Source organism: Plasmodium coatneyi, chromosome 13, assembly GCF_001680005.1.
Source record: "Plasmodium coatneyi strain Hackeri chromosome 13, complete sequence".
In the NCBI taxonomy this organism is placed as follows: domain Eukaryota; phylum Apicomplexa; class Aconoidasida; order Haemosporida; family Plasmodiidae; genus Plasmodium; species Plasmodium coatneyi.
In genome coordinates this window covers 1,356,011-1,372,343 of record NC_033568.1, presented here as the reverse complement: position 1 = coordinate 1,372,343, position 16,333 = coordinate 1,356,011, and the positions used below count along the sequence as shown (strand labels likewise).

At 38.8% G+C, this 16,333-nt stretch overlaps 6 protein-coding genes across 6 annotated transcripts; 5 read left to right on the top strand and 1 right to left on the bottom strand.

Annotated features, from left to right (window-relative positions):
• Positions 1 to 900: 900 nt before the first annotated feature.
• PCOAH_00050200 (Uncharacterized protein) lies at positions 901 to 3,829 on the top strand (the record flags this gene model as incomplete). Its single annotated transcript, XM_020061802.1, has 2 exons — positions 901 to 922; positions 1,143 to 3,829. The coding sequence occupies 2 exons, from the start codon at positions 901 to 903 to the stop codon at positions 3,827 to 3,829; spliced, it is 2,709 nt and encodes a 902-aa protein (XP_019917118.1).
• Positions 3,830 to 4,727: 898 nt separating this feature from the next.
• Positions 4,728 to 6,448, top strand: PCOAH_00050190 (Uncharacterized protein; the record flags this gene model as incomplete). Its single annotated transcript, XM_020061801.1, has 2 exons — positions 4,728 to 5,045; positions 5,105 to 6,448. The coding sequence occupies 2 exons, from the start codon at positions 4,728 to 4,730 to the stop codon at positions 6,446 to 6,448; spliced, it is 1,662 nt and encodes a 553-aa protein (XP_019917288.1).
• Positions 6,449 to 6,768: 320 nt separating this feature from the next.
• On the top strand, positions 6,769 to 8,553 carry PCOAH_00050180 (Uncharacterized protein; the record flags this gene model as incomplete). The annotated part of the gene is made up of 1 exon (XM_020061800.1): positions 6,769 to 8,553. One exon carries the CDS (start codon positions 6,769 to 6,771, stop codon positions 8,551 to 8,553), a length of 1,785 nt encoding a protein of 594 aa, XP_019917187.1.
• A 262-nt stretch (positions 8,554 to 8,815) lies between these two features.
• Positions 8,816 to 10,192, bottom strand: PCOAH_00050170 (Uncharacterized protein; the record flags this gene model as incomplete). Its single annotated transcript, XM_020061799.1, has 1 exon — positions 8,816 to 10,192. One exon carries the CDS (start codon positions 10,190 to 10,192, stop codon positions 8,816 to 8,818), a length of 1,377 nt encoding a protein of 458 aa, XP_019917454.1.
• A 1,126-nt stretch (positions 10,193 to 11,318) lies between these two features.
• Positions 11,319 to 12,317, top strand: PCOAH_00050160 (Uncharacterized protein; the record flags this gene model as incomplete). Its single annotated transcript, XM_020061798.1, has 1 exon — positions 11,319 to 12,317. The coding sequence occupies one exon, from the start codon at positions 11,319 to 11,321 to the stop codon at positions 12,315 to 12,317; it is 999 nt and encodes a 332-aa protein (XP_019917353.1).
• A 2,408-nt stretch (positions 12,318 to 14,725) lies between these two features.
• Positions 14,726 to 15,697, top strand: PCOAH_00050150 (Uncharacterized protein; the record flags this gene model as incomplete). The annotated part of the gene is made up of 1 exon (XM_020061797.1): positions 14,726 to 15,697. One exon carries the CDS (start codon positions 14,726 to 14,728, stop codon positions 15,695 to 15,697), a length of 972 nt encoding a protein of 323 aa, XP_019917246.1.
• Between the last annotated feature and the right edge of the window lie 636 nt (positions 15,698 to 16,333).

The following is a 16,333-nucleotide window of genomic DNA, read 5'->3' as shown; positions in this document are numbered from 1 at the left end:
AAAAATGGAACCCTATTCCTATCTCTTCTTTGTTCTCAAATTATTCACGAAAAAAATGCGCCACATATTTTGAGAAGGCACAAAATATTTCGCATATGTACATACACAGCTTTGTAAATTATGCATATAATACCCTCCACGAATTGGATATGTATGTTTCCATTTGCACAATTGTGTTCGCATTTTCACATTTACTTATATACGTATGCACGTGTAGCGCTTTTTTCTCTCAGTCGTTCCCTACATAATAGAACACCCCGCTTTCGGGGTTGCTGTGGTTCCGCAAAAGGCGGGGAAAAAAAAAAAAAAAAAAAAATATATTTTATTTTTTAACCTTTTAAACATATTTTATTACAGCTTTCTATATAAACCCTTTTTATAGTTTAAATGAAAAAAATATTAGCGCCATAATTTACCGCGTACTTTGATGTTTTCGCAATTTGGAGCTCCCCCTTTGCAGTTTATAATTAATTACCGCGCTGCATGTTGTCATTGCAGCCCGCAGAAATCGACTAAAATTGGGGCCACGTAGGAAAACAAAACAAAAAAATCCTGCCACCGTTGTGGGTAGAAAAATCTCTTTTAAAATTTGCAAAATATTCCAATGTTGTAGAAGAAAATATACTTAAGCGCAATACGCAGGTAGAACAAGTTGGAGTTCCAATTCCAAATTGAAGTTAAAGTTGAAGTTGTACAAAATGGAAGGATAACCCTATAGAATATTTTATACGTAGAAGAAAATAACATTTCTACGGCGAGCTCCATTTTGCATTTTCGTACCTGCCCGTTTTGGCTTCCTGACCCAAAGGATTATCAAGAGTTAGTTGTGGTGGTATAATCCATCCGCAGCCCTATCTCAATTTCAGGACATACAATTGTTAAGCCCCTCTTTGGAAAAACATGCCATTGTACCCGAATAGAGGTATAAATATATATCTGCATAAGCTATACTTTGGGGGGTGGAAATTAATTCCCTCCTATTTGTGTCAACAGTCCTCCCCTTTCGCACCTCCGCGTGGGGATTGTCCTAATTAGGCTTCTTCGCGTAATCATTTTTCGTATGTAAATAACGAACCTATTTGTTTGTACTAATGCTCATTTGGAGGCCCACTAATATGCACATGCTTGCCCATAACATACAGGTAACATCCGGAACAGGAGGGAACTGAGAAAATTGGCCAGGCTACAAAAAAAGGAAAAGAAGCTCCTTTTTTCCAAAAGGAAAAAAAATGCCCAGAGAAGAAATATTCCCACAATCCATACCCCTGATGAATCGCTCGAGGGAAGGCCAACAAAACAGGACAAAGGAAATATCAAGAGAAAAAGAAATTACAGCGACGGCAACAATTTAAACTCCCCACCCAAAAAGCAAAAAAAAACATCCCATAGTAAAATTAAGTATGATATATCTGCCGAGCAAGAAAAGGATAATCAGTTACTATCGTACCTGTCGAAGAAGTTAAAGCTTAACAAGGATGATGGGAAAAATAACGAGGAGAAAATTTTTAAACAGTTGGAGAAGGACGGGTTTGACTCGAATTTGCTAAAATTGACCGACATAATATTTGGCGAATTTCAGAAAAGTTATAAAAAAAAATGTAAAAAAAAGGGTGACAATGCCCTGCGGGGGGGTGATGACACGGTGGGAAGGTCCTCTGAGGAAGAGGGGATTCTAAGTGAAGATCAAGGTGATGCACCAAGCGAGGAAGACACAGAGAAAAAAAAGAAGAAAAAGAAGAGGAAGAAGAAGAAAAGTCAAACAGGGGTAGCGCAAAACGGAACGGAAGAAGACTCAGAGGGGGAGGGGGGGATACCCCCCCTCAGGAGGGCAAATGAAGGGAAGAAAGCCCCCAAAGCGGAAAAGAAGAAGAAGAAAAAGGCACCCAACTATCCCGAAGAAGCGAAAAAGATAGAGAAATTTCTCATGATTTCTCTAAACAAAACGTCCGAGTTTAATATAAAATCCATTATTCAAGATCTGTGCAAATATTTTCACGACCTGGACGACGTGAAATTGAAGGTTATGTTTAATGAGGTCCTCACCAAAATAGCGTGCAACCATTTTAACAATGTAAATGCTACAGATATTCACATATGCATATGCGTGGTGGTAATTTGTGTGCTGAACAATTTGGTATACCAGAATTTGCTGAAAGATTTTTTAAAAGCCCTAACCGGGATTTTTAAACAACTCTACGAGAACAATCGTAATTTAATGAGAAAAGTAGAAAGGGAGAATGAGCTGAGCAGTATCGTGGCCCTAAACCATGACAATCCCCAAGCTGGAAACGAGAGTACTGCTCAAAATGGACAAAGTGCGGCGCTAACTGGTCCAAGTGAAGCAAACCAATATGGTGTCCCCAAGCAGGGATGTACAAACAGCGGGAAGCAGAGCAGCCCGCAAAATAATTTTCTAGTTACCCAAGAGGAACAGGAGAAATACCAAAATTTTAAAATAATTCTGAGAAACGTGCTGAAGAGCTTTTGCCTGTTCTATGCCCTCAGTTACCTCGATTTCGACTGCATAACAGATATAATTAACTTGCTGTGTGAAGACATAAGCATTAGCAGCGTGGACAATATAATTATCATTTTGAAGATTTGCGGAATGAAGCTAAAAAGTGAAGATGGCAGTCACTTGAATTATATAACGGAGTATTTAAAAAAACAGATCGACAATTATATCGTGCAGAATAATATTTGCATCGAAAGAAGCAAATTACGATTTCTGATCAAAGATATTGATGATTTAAAAAATGGCACAATGAAATTTCACTTTTTAAACAAATTTGAATTCCTCTTTAGCGTCTTAAATGAGTTTGAAAATAAATATAACTTCAAGGGGAAAATGGTATCATTTTCATTCTTAAATATTTTTAAAAGTGCCGAATGTGCCAACACACAGGGAGGAAAAAAAGGCGCAAAGAGGAGAAAAAGCAGAGAATACGAAGAAATGGAAAAAAAGGATATGTGTACAATTGGTACACTAGTCGAGAGCGATAATAAGACAGACAACAGGGACAATAACCCTGTCGGAGAAGATGAAGCAAAATCTGTGAAGAACAAATTCTGTAAGCTAAATTATTTAATGACAGGGGAAGAAGAATATTTTAACGAATCCCACTTTGGTAAACTTTTAAAAAAATATAAAATTCAGGGAATTTTACCGAAAAAAATTTTCTTAATTATAAAAAATAGTCTGGACGTAAATGAGTGTGTGCACAATTTATCCTTAATTTTAAAAAAGAAGAAAAACATCCCTCATGTCATCCAAACAATTATTCAAACCCTGTTGTATGAAAAAAAATATAAAGTTGCCTATGCGAAGATGTTAAGAAATATTTCCAACGTTAAAAGTAGAATATTTTTATTCAGCTTAAAAACAATTTTTATAAATTACTTGAAGAATATCAATAATTACGATTTAAAGCAAGTCCTTTTTTTAAGTAAATTATTTACCTTTCTGTTTAAAGAGAAGTTGTTGAATTTTCGCATTTTCAAATTTATCGAAATGGATCCACACGAAATGGGAGGGAAAAAAAAACAGCAACATTGTAACCTTTTCTTTTTCTTGAAAACCGTTTTCATTTTAATTTCGCTCCATGACAAGTCGGGTGACTTAACCACCAACAGTGAACTGTGGTGTCATATAATGCAGACCACGCAGAGCGGCCACTTGGGAAGCTCCACCATTTCTGCTTTTAAGGGAATTCTAAAGAAGTACATATTTGACGAGGAAGATAACATCATGCGCGTGTACCCCAACTTTAAGATAAGATATGCTGAGAAGTTTTTCGCCTTTCTGGGGGCGGAAAAGGAAGAACAGTAACTGGGTTTTGCGGCAGCGACGTTGGCAGTGGTGTGGCAACAATGCGTTCATCAATTCGTTCATCCATTCGTTCATTCGTTCGTTTTTTTGTTCATCCATTTGTTTGTTTCCTTTTTGCTCATTTGTGAGCCTGCCTGCCTGTCCATTTATTTTTTTTTTTTTTTTTTTACAAATTTTTCGTTAAGCAAAAATTCAGCGCACAGCTGTGTGGTCATACATGCGTTGCACACAGTTGTTATTCATGCTAACATTTTTTGTTTTCCCAAATGTGCTCTTTTGCCCAACCGGCTCCCGAATTTAATTCAAAAACACGCGCACATCGCTCAGTTGCTGTGCTTATTTTTTGTATTCCTTCCGTTGCGTTTGCTATAACATATAAAAATTGTAATTTTTTCACCGATTCATTTGTCACTCTTTGAAAGAAGCTAATGATTCCACGTTATGCGTGTGATGTTAACTGGTGAAGAGGTGCACATAACACGTCGGGGTTATACCCCCCTTTTAAAACGCAAATGAGGAAACTTAATTTTGAATACAACGATTTTTTGCCGAAAGGGTTTTTCTGACAAGTTGTGCCGCTGTGACCCAATCGGAAAGAAAAAAAAAAAATAAAACGCACACATATATATACGTATATATGTACTCCCCCTTGCTAGCCTTAGCGGGATGCCCACTTTTATGTAGGCAACTCGGCCAGGCACATCTCTTTCGAGTTGACCTCCTCTTCCTTTGTCACCAAATTGGAGAAGAAAAAAATATATACATATATAGATGGTTGTATCATTTTCTTCCTTTTGCACAATGAAACGGTCGCAGGAGCATCACATATATAAGGATCCTCGTCACAAGTTTCCACTCCTCCCTCAGTAGGGATGAAATTAGGACACTCAAAAGGAATATGCATATTGGATTTACCATTCTGCTGCTAATGATATTCCACAAGAGGGCAGTTTTGTATAGTTTTCCTTCCAAGCGTGGAAGGCAGAATACCCTCTTTGTTAACAGCAGCATAAAGTGCAAGGAAGGTAAGAAGCGCTCAAGTCGCACAGCAAATAAGCTACACTGCATGAAAAAGCAGATAAAGAAAAACCAATTCCATGACCGGTGTGTAATTAATGTTAAGAGTGGAAATGGAGGAGATGGCATATGCTGTTTTACAACATTTTCGCAGAAGAAAAATAAAAAGTACGCTTCCGGTGGCCGGGGGGGAAAGGCGGTAATGTGTACCTAATTGGAGATAAAAAAATTGATAATTTTCTAAGCCTTAAATTAAAGTCTTTTTACTATGCTGGAAATGGAGGAAAAGGATTAAACAATAATCAAAGTGGGGAAAATGGAAAAGACGAATGTATTAATATACCTGTGAATACAATTATATACGACGAAGAGAAAAAGTTTATTAATTTTATTCATTTAAATGGACAAAAAGTGCTAATCGCTTTGGGGGGAAAAGGTGGAAAGGGAAATTACTCCTACAGAACTAAAAGCCTGAAAATCCCATTTGTCTGCCAATTTGGGGAAAAAACAAAGGAAAAAAAAATTTTCCTGAAAAAAATATTTTTTACCGATTTTGGGATTATTGGCTACCCCAATGTGGGGAAAAGCACGCTGCTGAATAGGATCACCAACGCGAATGTAAAAATTGCCAACTATAGCTACACGTCCAAGTTTCCCAACCTGGGGATATTTAGGCGGGACCAGGGGGAGGGGGACCAGAACGGTGCAGAAGGGGACAACCTGGTTAAAGAAAAGAAGGGAGATGAAGCCGTTTTGGAGGAAAACCACCTTGTTAACGAAAACGAGGGGGACGAAGCCGTTTTGGAGGGTAACCACGAGGAGGCGGAAGACCTACTGGAGGTAGAACCTGACTCGACGGACGATACAATTAGTGAGGGTGGCGAAAAGAGTATTGCAAAGAACAACTACACAGTTATCGACTTCCCGGGAATCATAAAAAACTTGGACAAAAAAGTATCAAACATATCGTACAAATACTTGGAACACCTGAAACATTGCAAAATATTAATTTACATGTTTGACATAAACAGCAGCATGGATGTCCTACTAGAAACGTATAGAAACATAAAAGACGTTTTGGTGCAGTATGATCCCATTTTTAAAGGCAAAAAGGAAGTGGTGCTACTGAACAAAATTGACATATACAAAGAGGAAAAAGATAATGTGAATAAACTAATCAACCATTTAAGGGAAAATTTAAAAATAGAAAACATATTTTGCATCTCTGCATTGACGGGAGAAAATGCAGTAGAAGCGATAAATGAAATAGTTTCACAAATCAATGATGAAAACATCATAAGTGAATTTTTAAAAAGCTTACCTGAACCAATCGATATTGCAAAAATTGAAAATAGTGACAATTTTAGGCCATCTCAATTTGAAATATACAAATATAAAGAAAATGTTTTTATCGTTAAGGGAAAATATATCGAAAATCAAGCCAACATTTTTAATTTTTCCAAAAGTGACACGTCAAAAATTTTTGCCAAAATATTAGATGATCTGAACTTAAATGTTAGGCTGAAAAATGTGGGTGCAAGGGAGGGTGATAGGATTATCATAAGCAATTACTCGTACGAGTTTTCCCTCGAGGGGGATTAGAAATAGGATCCTGGTAGTTACAAATGGTATAACGGGACTTCCGCGTTCCATATGGGGTGACCGTTTGTGCGTAGTTTCTATGCGCCATTTTGTGTGCCACTTTTTACACGTTTTTTTTTTTTTTTTGTAATGGATTTCCCTATTTTTTGAGATCCTCCCTGTGGAACATTTGCACTGTTTTTAATTTGTTCGTCACCGCGTTCATGTCACTTAATTTTTCGTTCTAACCGCTGTGTGGTTTGTCCGATCGTCCATTTTATCCCCCACCCCCACGAGCAAATGTCACTGTAAAAAAAAAACGTATATACCAATCCAGCGTAATGGTGAAAAATAGAAAAATTCAAAAGGGATCCCACCGCAGAGGGGCAGAGGAAGCCCAGAGGGGTGGATCAAATTATGACGGCACACACAGAAAGCAACGTGGTAGTTCCCAACACAACGGTAGGAACACCAAACTGATGCATGAAAGAAATTTACAAAATAGCTCGTTCACAAATTTTGAAGAATTAAGCAAAAAACACACCTTTCTGAACATATTTTTACGCAAAAATAATAGTGGGAAATTATTTTATAATTTTGAAAAATCGCTAGCTATTTACTTCCTCAGTAAAGCTACGCTGAAGGAGTACTACGATCTCAACTTTTATTTGCCATATGTAGAATGCAAAAAACTGGATAGGACCTTGGAACACATAACTGTAGTATCGAAAGGTGAAGATGGCGATTATGTTACTGTTCAGGTTAATGATCTAGCCCAGTTTAAGAATACCCTTTTGATCAAGTATAATGAGTACAACCACATGCTACTAAATTTGAAAAGTGAAAAGGAAGAATGTGTCCTGATCAATGAGAGTACCTCCATAGAGGAGGAATGTGGGGGTAGGAAAAACTTCCTTTGTCCGAACATTCCTGGAAGGGCTAATTACATGCACTATATAGCCGATTTGACTGCGCTGCCGAAGGTTCCGGGGGAAGGGGCCTCCAAAGGGGACAAACATGGTGATAATCCTGATGAAAGAACTAGCGAACGGATTGGCGAACTGTCTGTGGAACAGCTAGACAAATGCGCACCCTGTTTGCGGGAGACCAATGACGAGGGGAAGGACACCCTGCTGCGTGGCAGCCAAATAAAAGTACTAGACATTGGGGTGGGCTCAAACTGCATATACCCACTACTCGGGAATTGCATATACAATTGGTCCTTCGTAGGGGTAGATATAAACTTAGATTCTTTGAAACTTTGCTACTTAAACGTTTTACTAAATAACAAAGAGGACATGATAGTGCTCAAGTATCAAAACAATCCCAGGAAAATATTTCATAACGTTGTAAATAATTCAGACTTTTTTTTTTTCTCCATTTGTAACCCCCCATTTTACAGTTCCTTGGATGAAGTTAACAGAAACCCCTTTCGAAACATCGGTGCCCACGTGAACGAAGTGGTTTATTTTGACACCGAAGAAGGTGCATCTACAGAGTCGCAAAAGGTGGACGACCAGCTTGGCACCACCGGAGAGGATAAAACGATCCGTAGTGAGCAGATCGAAGCAGATATGGATAAACCTCCCAGGGCGAAAGATGATAATCTAAACACCAATTATCCCTTCGGTGCATCCTACAATAATGAGGAGGAACATTTCAGTGGGATCAAAGAAGAAGTGGATGAGGGTCTGCAAAAAAGTGAAATAAAAAATGACCTACCTAGCGGTCGTGTCGGGGGTGAGTACGGTTTTATCCTAAATATGATTAAGGAAAGTAAATCCCATTTTTACAACGTAGTGTGGTTCACCAGCTTGGTGTCCAAATTTAAGAATGTGAAATTAATAAAAAAGGAAATAATAAAGTCCATGCGATTGTACACTGTGGATAACAAAAAACAAGTCAATTTTCTGGATGCCCTTACACGGAATGACATGCATTTTGATGAGCACCTCCGTTGGAAGAAGGTAGAGGGGTGCTCCTTCCCTGTGCATATAGCGCAGCATCGAATTTTCGAGTCTTACACAGGAAGAATAACCAGGTGGATCGTTTGCTGGTCCTACTACGGAGAGGAGCAAATCGACCGCCTAAAAAAGCTGCTGCAGGTGCGAATTTGTAATACGTGAAAAGGATATGACGTAAAAAAGCAGTTTGCGCACTGCCTTTTCATTCCCTCCAAAGGAACAACCACCGTAGCGACTCCTTTGGGGAAAGCGCGGATTAACATTTGACATAAAAAAAGTAGAGGTGTGTTTCTACCAAGGCGAAAACACCTCCAAGCGGTAATTGCTTACATTTGCACTGAGCAGATAGTGGTGTGTTTGTATACCTGGAGTAGTAGTGATGACACATAGAGGGGGCCCACTCAAAGTCGCACTGCGCACAGAATCAACTAAAGTGCACGAGGATGTTAAAGGAAGAAAGGATGTCTAGGCCATTAACCCGTTCATACTCCTCCAGGGCATTCTTTATGGAACCCTCAATCTCGTCATACTCGTCATGCTCGTCCGAATCTATATGCACACTTTTCATGCTTACCACAGTCACACTTATGCTATTATGCGAATACGTAATAAGTTTTATTTTAAAATTATGATTACACACTGACTGCATAATGCACCTTTCGATTTGTTTACTCCATTCGAAATTCTCTGCGTCGTTTGAAAATTTCTCATTCAAGTGTCCAAATAAAACGGACTTCTTAACAATTTCCATTAAGACATCTTTACTTAAATTGTTGAAAAGAACATCTTCTTCCAAAAGGGAGATACACATATTTATTTCGCTTTTGTCTTCTTCTATCAGTTTGATCATTTCTGTAAATTTTTTTCCTTTACTCAAAAAAATGGCTATAACATGCGAAATAACGTCTTTATATTTTTTCCCAATTTTTTTAAAGTTAATAAAGTTCCCAACTTTGGAGCTGTTGCTGTTCATGTAGGTATCAAAGAGTTCTTCATTTTGTGCCTCTTCATTTTTTGCATTTTTTTCAATCTGCTCTAGGGATAAATTTTTATTAATCAAACTGGAAACATTTTTTTCGCTTCTTGTAAGCTGCTTCATAATTTCTTCCTCTTTTATGTTCAAATCGTCCATCATCTTTTTAAAATGATCGCTATCTATAAGTTCTTTGCTTTCTTCTGGTTTTAAATTACTAACTAAAGAGTTTTCACCTTCCGTTGTGAAATGTTCCAAAAAATTAAAATTTCCTTTTTCTGTCTCACTGGACGGGGTACCCACATCGTCTCCATTTTCGTTTTCTTTTATATTTTTTATCAATTCTGGGGTTATCAGGCATTTCTCCTGATCATCATTCAACTTTTCTTTCGTCCCATCGGTTCTGTGGAGGTCATTCTTACCACTTCCTATGTCAGTGTCGGTACGCACCCCATCACCATTTTGCATGTCCTTCTCCCCCCTAATCTGTAAATTCCGCACATTGGAAAATGTTCTCCTTTTTGAAGGTACCACTGGGTTGAGTTTTCTACCAAATTGGGATTCCCCCCCTATGGCATGTATTCCCACGTAATGGAAACATTTTCCCTTCCTTCTAATTCCCTTGTGGAGGCGAAATCCTACCAAACATCTTTCAACTTGAGGGATCCTCCATTCGGGACTGAAATGTTTATTTACCTGTAAGTTCGTAATTAATATGTTGTTGCTTGGGGAGAGTTTGCTAGGTACAGAATGCACTTTGCAACAATTTAGCGCGTTCATAAAAATGTGTAATGAAAGATTAAAGGCAGGAAAGGAGAATAAATTCATTTTCCCCCATTTCAGTGTTGTAAAAATGTGCACATAAAAAACCCTAATTTATCGACTTTTTTTTTTCCGTGGTTCCCAAATCCCCGCGATTTGCTCTGACATTATTTGGGCTACATTTCCGTGCGGTGTTCTGCTGTCACGCCATGCTTTAGGGTCTTTCACCGCTGGATCGTTCCGTTTGGGTAATTCCCACTGCTAGCAGCTATGGCGCTTTATGCTGCGCCGCTTTGCTGTCATGTGTTTTCTCTCGTTTCTTCACCGATTCGCCAAATGGCCCCTATTGCGAAATCGCATATGCACCCCCCTTTTTTGCATCTAAGCATGATGCCAGGTGGCTCTCTCCACAAATTAGTTGCATTTAAAATCGTACCAATGGTGGCGAATTATTTATTTATTTTTTTTTTTTTTTCCAAAACGAAAGGGTTCGCTCCGTATTTTAAACGTGTAATGAGTATGCATCACTTTGCTTAACCTCTCCTTTTTATTTTGCATGCCCACGGTGCAAAGCAAAATTGTAGAAGAATTATCACTTTGCCATCTTTAAAAAACCGTTCTACGTTTAATACATGTATAGTTTGTGCCTCTTTCGTCCGTTGAGTTAGCCCCACGTACACGCTTAACATTGTTGTTGTCACTTAACTGTATGGGTACCTCCTAATTTTTTTTTTTTCCCCCTCCTTTTGCCATTTTTCCATTTTTTAGGAAAACGTGGTGGCCTACAAATTAACCGATCTTATGTTCACCATTGAGTTGTCAGATATTTAGCTTTTCCTCCGCTTCGTATCGTTGCGCTTTACTATTTTTTTTTTTATCTTGGCACTGCTAAACGGGGTAGTGTATGCTCGTCGAGACAACCCTACCATTGCACACGAACCTGTTTAGTCATTAATTTTGCGCTTACCCCCCCATTTACACGTTAGTGCGCAATTCTTACATATCCCAAAAGAGGACTTCCTTTTTTTACGGCCAACGCATACACACACGAGTGGTATTAGCCACATTGGAACTCCGCTATTGGTTCCCCGATTTTATTTGCACGAACGAGGGACCACGCAACGGAATGTTTATTTTCTCCATTTAGGAGGCTTACCCTTATTAACCTATATTGTCACCCAAACATATACACATGTTCCCAGCTACGCGCGTAATTTACTTCTTCCTGTCCGTGGTACTCCTCGCCCATGGAATCTCCTGCTGGTCAGACGAAGGGCACATGCTCGTAAGTGCCGTTGCATATGAAGGGCTCACTGATGAAGAAAAGTATGTGCTAGACAAAATTTTTAAAAACTACAAAGAAGACAAAGATTTCAATGACCCAGTAACTGGAGCAGTATGGCCTGACCACATAAAGTCAATTGATTACCACTACCCTGATATTAAGGTTAGACGAATAGGAGGGATCGACTTAATGAACAAATGGCACTACACAAGCAGGCCATACAACCCAACGAATATTCCCCTGAATGTGTACGATGAGAAATTTTACCAAAAAACGGATAACGCATTAAGTATATTGAAGAGCATATTTACTTCATTAAAAAATATTAACAAAAAAGAAAATCATGGGAGTTTCTTTTCCTACAATTTTAACTTAAGATATTTTATTCACATTTTCGGGGATGTACATGAACCATTACACGTGATCGACTTTTATAATAAAAATTTTCCCGAAGGAGATAGCGGAGGAACGCAAATAAATATAAAGTATAATAATAAGGTGGAAAAGTTGCATTACTTATGTGATTGCATTTTCCATACGAGGAGTAGAAAATGGCCCACGTCGGGAAAGAAAGAAATGCTGGAAGAAGCAAAGGCCTTAATAAAGATGTACCCCCCTGAATACTTTGAAGGAAGATTAAAAAATGATTTAAATGATTTAGAATATCTAGATTTTATCATTAGTGATAGTTACACCAAAGCGGTGGAGAGCATTTATTCCAACTTCCCCCATGATACCCTTAATAAGGAAACTCCCTACACTTTAGACAATTCTGCTGTCAATAGTTTGAAGAAAATGTTGAATGAGCAGATAGCTCTAGGGGGATATCGCTTAAGGAGGTACTTAAAAATTATGATTGAAAATGTGCCCGAGGATCTTGTGAAGGTGCGTAAGTACTTTAAATAGAAGGAAATGTATATTGCGGGTTAGTGCCCTACGTACGCCTGTTTTGGGGCGTTATGCTTGGCATATTGACAGTTGGGTAGATCTGCAAATTTTTCGCCACTTCCAAAACGATCTTTTCATCATGTGTGAAGGATATTCCCCCTGCCGATACTCGCCCCCCCACTTTTGCTACTCCTCTGCTTTAAAAAATTATGCAGGAAAGTCTTCCCAATCTATGTACACTTATTGATCGTTTAACACCTTTGCCGATATTTTTTCCTTGCACCTACCATGTTGATTACATTTGCACGACCGTTGTAGCGTATGCAGGGGTAAATTCACAATCTGTTTTACTTCAAATATGTACGTACACCCCCCAGAAAATTCCATGATTCATTGCATGCGGTTGTTTCGTGGCCGAGGAAATACCACTTCCCGTGAAATACGTGACTGATTTTTTCGAACCAGTGCACAATATATGCATAAGAAAGGGATGGCCTTTTTTAATTAAACATTTTTATGAACACACTTGTACTTCTCCCAACATTGCACGTCTAAAAAAAAGTTTCCGTTTCATCTCTTCCTTTTTGCGAATATTTGTTACGCAAAATGTGAAATAAAATAAAATAATAAAGGCAAAATAGAACAAAGAGAAGCAGTGGTTCCCCTGAGAAACGGCCTAAAATTAAACACCCGAAGGAGTCGAGTCTCTCCCATTTTCGTATCATCAAAAATGATTAAATTTCTCCGTGTCTTTTCTTAATGCCATGTTGAAGAGCGAAATAGGGATGCCAAAACGGACATGCACTTTGCATACATTTATGGGATGTACATACGACCACACTTTGGCGTATGCAGGTGCACACATTTGTATGTATGCAGGGGGACAGGATTTTTTTTTCTTTTCGGACAAGTGAGAGGCCATACAGTTCCTTGTGTTGCAATTTTTGCACTTGCGTTTTCGCATTTTTTGGTTAAAGTGCTTCAAGTGCAAAGTTGTTCCATGGGGCAGCATTACACTCATTATATAAATATGTATATGTGCATACGTATGCATGTGTTGTATGTATGTATTTTCTTTTTTCCACCCCAATTTTATGCCCCCCATAATACCGCTACACTAATGAAAACGTTTCGCACGAATCACTTTCACCTCAGCACCCCCACGGTTAGTATTTTCCCGCGAAAGTTCCCTAATTTAAACATATTACTAGGCAAAAATAACATTTTTATTCTGTCTAATTATCGCTGCAGTGCAAATGCGTATCACTCATGCATGCGTATGTTCATGCACATGTGCATACATTTTTGCAGAACGAGTAAACACCATAATAATACTCAGTCGCTAGTTAGAAGGCACAATTACAAATAGCGAAAAGGGACATTCATCTTTTTTAACACTAAGAAAGTTACAGTGGCGTGAAGAAACAACGCATGGTTGGTACAAATAAAAAGTCCAGCATTGCAAATGTTTAAAATAACCGTTTTGTTATGTGCGCAAAGTGTTGTCTATAACACGGGGGTACACCTTCTGCTAAGTTTCGCTGATTCAGGGTGGTTATCTTGCTTCTACGTAATTTGCCCATTTTTGCATACCCCTACAGAGTTTCTTAGTTTATTTTTACTTTTCTTTTTAGGAATTAAAAAGTATTCCCCTTGTCCGTTTTTTTTTTTTTTTTTAACGCCCACACGTGCATTTGTGCCAACCCCTTTTCAATGACCGTAACGCACAGAATGATGATCTTACAAATATAGTGACTCCTACTTGGTCTTCGACTGGGTAGAGAATCCCCCCCCAGTGGTCATTTCCCCCGTCTTCCGCAACCACGTTTATTTACACGTAATTACATACATAAATACATATCGGTGCACCTATTTTTAACCACCCTCGTTATTAACCCTCACGTTGGGGCTGCGTGACGTGTAACACCCTTGCATCGAAACAGCTGAAATGTGTTTATTACTCGAATGTACTAAAGTAGAGATGAAGAATGTGCCTTTTTTTCTATGAAGAAGTTTATGCTTTAAGTTTAGGAGGGGTATCGTCACCGCTTCTACAACTTGACCCTGTCACACATTTTTTCGTTTAGGCATTTGTCCGTTTAGACGTACTTCTCCTGCGTCTCTGCTGACAACACTGAGAAATGTTTGTTTCTTTTATCCATCCGTACTTTGCTGTGATGCAACCGTCCTAATGACACCTCCGTTTCCGTTTTAAGCATATTTTTAATTTATAACTTATAAAAATTAATACCACGTTGTCAGTTGTACCTGTCCAGTGTGAATATATCTTGGCGGGTAGGTCGAAAAATTGCCTCGCTGAGGAATAACAACAATTGCACTGGAGCATGTGCAAGTGCACAGCAAGATAGATAGATAGGTATATACGTATATACAGACACACACATGCGTAGCTCCACGTGACCGCCATGAGGAACCCAATCCATGCACTCCTACTTTGTGCATTCCCCTTTATCCAAAGAGTAGCCAGCTGGTCAGATGAACCGCACATGCTCATAGCGCACATTGCATACGAGAATTTAAACGACAATGAAAAGGCAACCCTAGATCGAATTTTCCAAAACAGCCACGATAAGAATTTCGATAACATCATAAGTGCAGCAACATGGCCAGACCACATAAAAGCGTCAGACCTGAGGAGATCCCATCATTCATTCCCATTTGAAAGAAACGAAATTTTAAACATTTTTAACGACTGGCATTATATAAAAACGCCTTACAATCCGATGAAGGTGGATTTACCTCCCAAGCATTTATATGGCCATAACGGAAAACACAACGCAGCAGGAATTTCAAAACACATTTACAGGACTTTGATAAGCATTAAGAAGAAGCCCAAGTATGGTTCCTACTATTCTTACAATTTCTACTTAAAGTACTTTATCCATTTATTTGGGGATATTCACCAACCACTACATACACTTAACTTTTTTAATGAGCATTTACTTAATGGAGACAAGGGTGGAAATGACATTACTGTGAGTTATAGAGGACTGAATGGGAATATACATTACTTATGCGATAGTATTTTTAACACTAGAAGGAAAAAGTGGCCCAGTGTAAACGTAAAAAAACTTAAAAAGGATGCTATGAGCTTGATGAATTCTTTCCCTCCTCGTGATTTTAGGAACCAACTCAGAATTCCCAGAGACAAAGTTGCATACATAGACACCATAGTGCATGAAGCCTACGACTTGGCTCTCGAATATGTTTACAATAGATTACCCATAGATGAATTATCTAAAGGAAAAGTATTTCCCGTTAATAAAAGTTTTGTGACACAACTGAAGAATGTTCTCAATCGGCAGATGGTTTTAGCTGGGTACAGGTTGGCGGAGTATTTAAAGGACATCCTCGCTAATGTTCCAGATGATTTGTAGGTCTTGCGCGTAGGGGCAGGGTAACACACCCCAGGCGTGGTCAATTTGATTACCAACTGGGATGCCCCCAAATGGACTTTTACCTTTTGCATGCAACTCCTACGTGCAATGTACGCCTTTCCTCATAAAAGGTTTTCCCCCCATGTTGCTATGAAAGGGAGATATTTCTGTTTCCGTTTTTAAGTTTGCTTTTTTAAGTGTGCCTTTTTAAGTGCACAATTTCAATAATTTCTTTTGTCCGCGTTTTCGGGGGTCTTCCCCCAATTCGTAAATTCACCAATTCGAACAGGAGGACGTCCCGACTGTTTACACTTCCGCTTTAGTTTTTCGTGCATACCTAGACCAACGTCTCAATTTTGATCAATTCTCAAAATAATGTGGCTCCTTTGTTGGTCATAAAAGTTGTGCAAATTGAAGGAGTGGACAAAAAATGCACACTTTCAATGCAAGTGCGGGGAAGGGGGCGTAACCTCCTTGCGTCCATATGCAGGGCGCTGGAAAAGGTGCGCTTGCTTCCCACACGACCTGCCAGTATGCAGGTTCCCCTTCAGTTATGCTATCAATGGGACAAATCATTTTCTGGAAGAGCATAAGCAGACGGCGGAATTTCCCCCCATTGGAGGTTTCCATCACTAG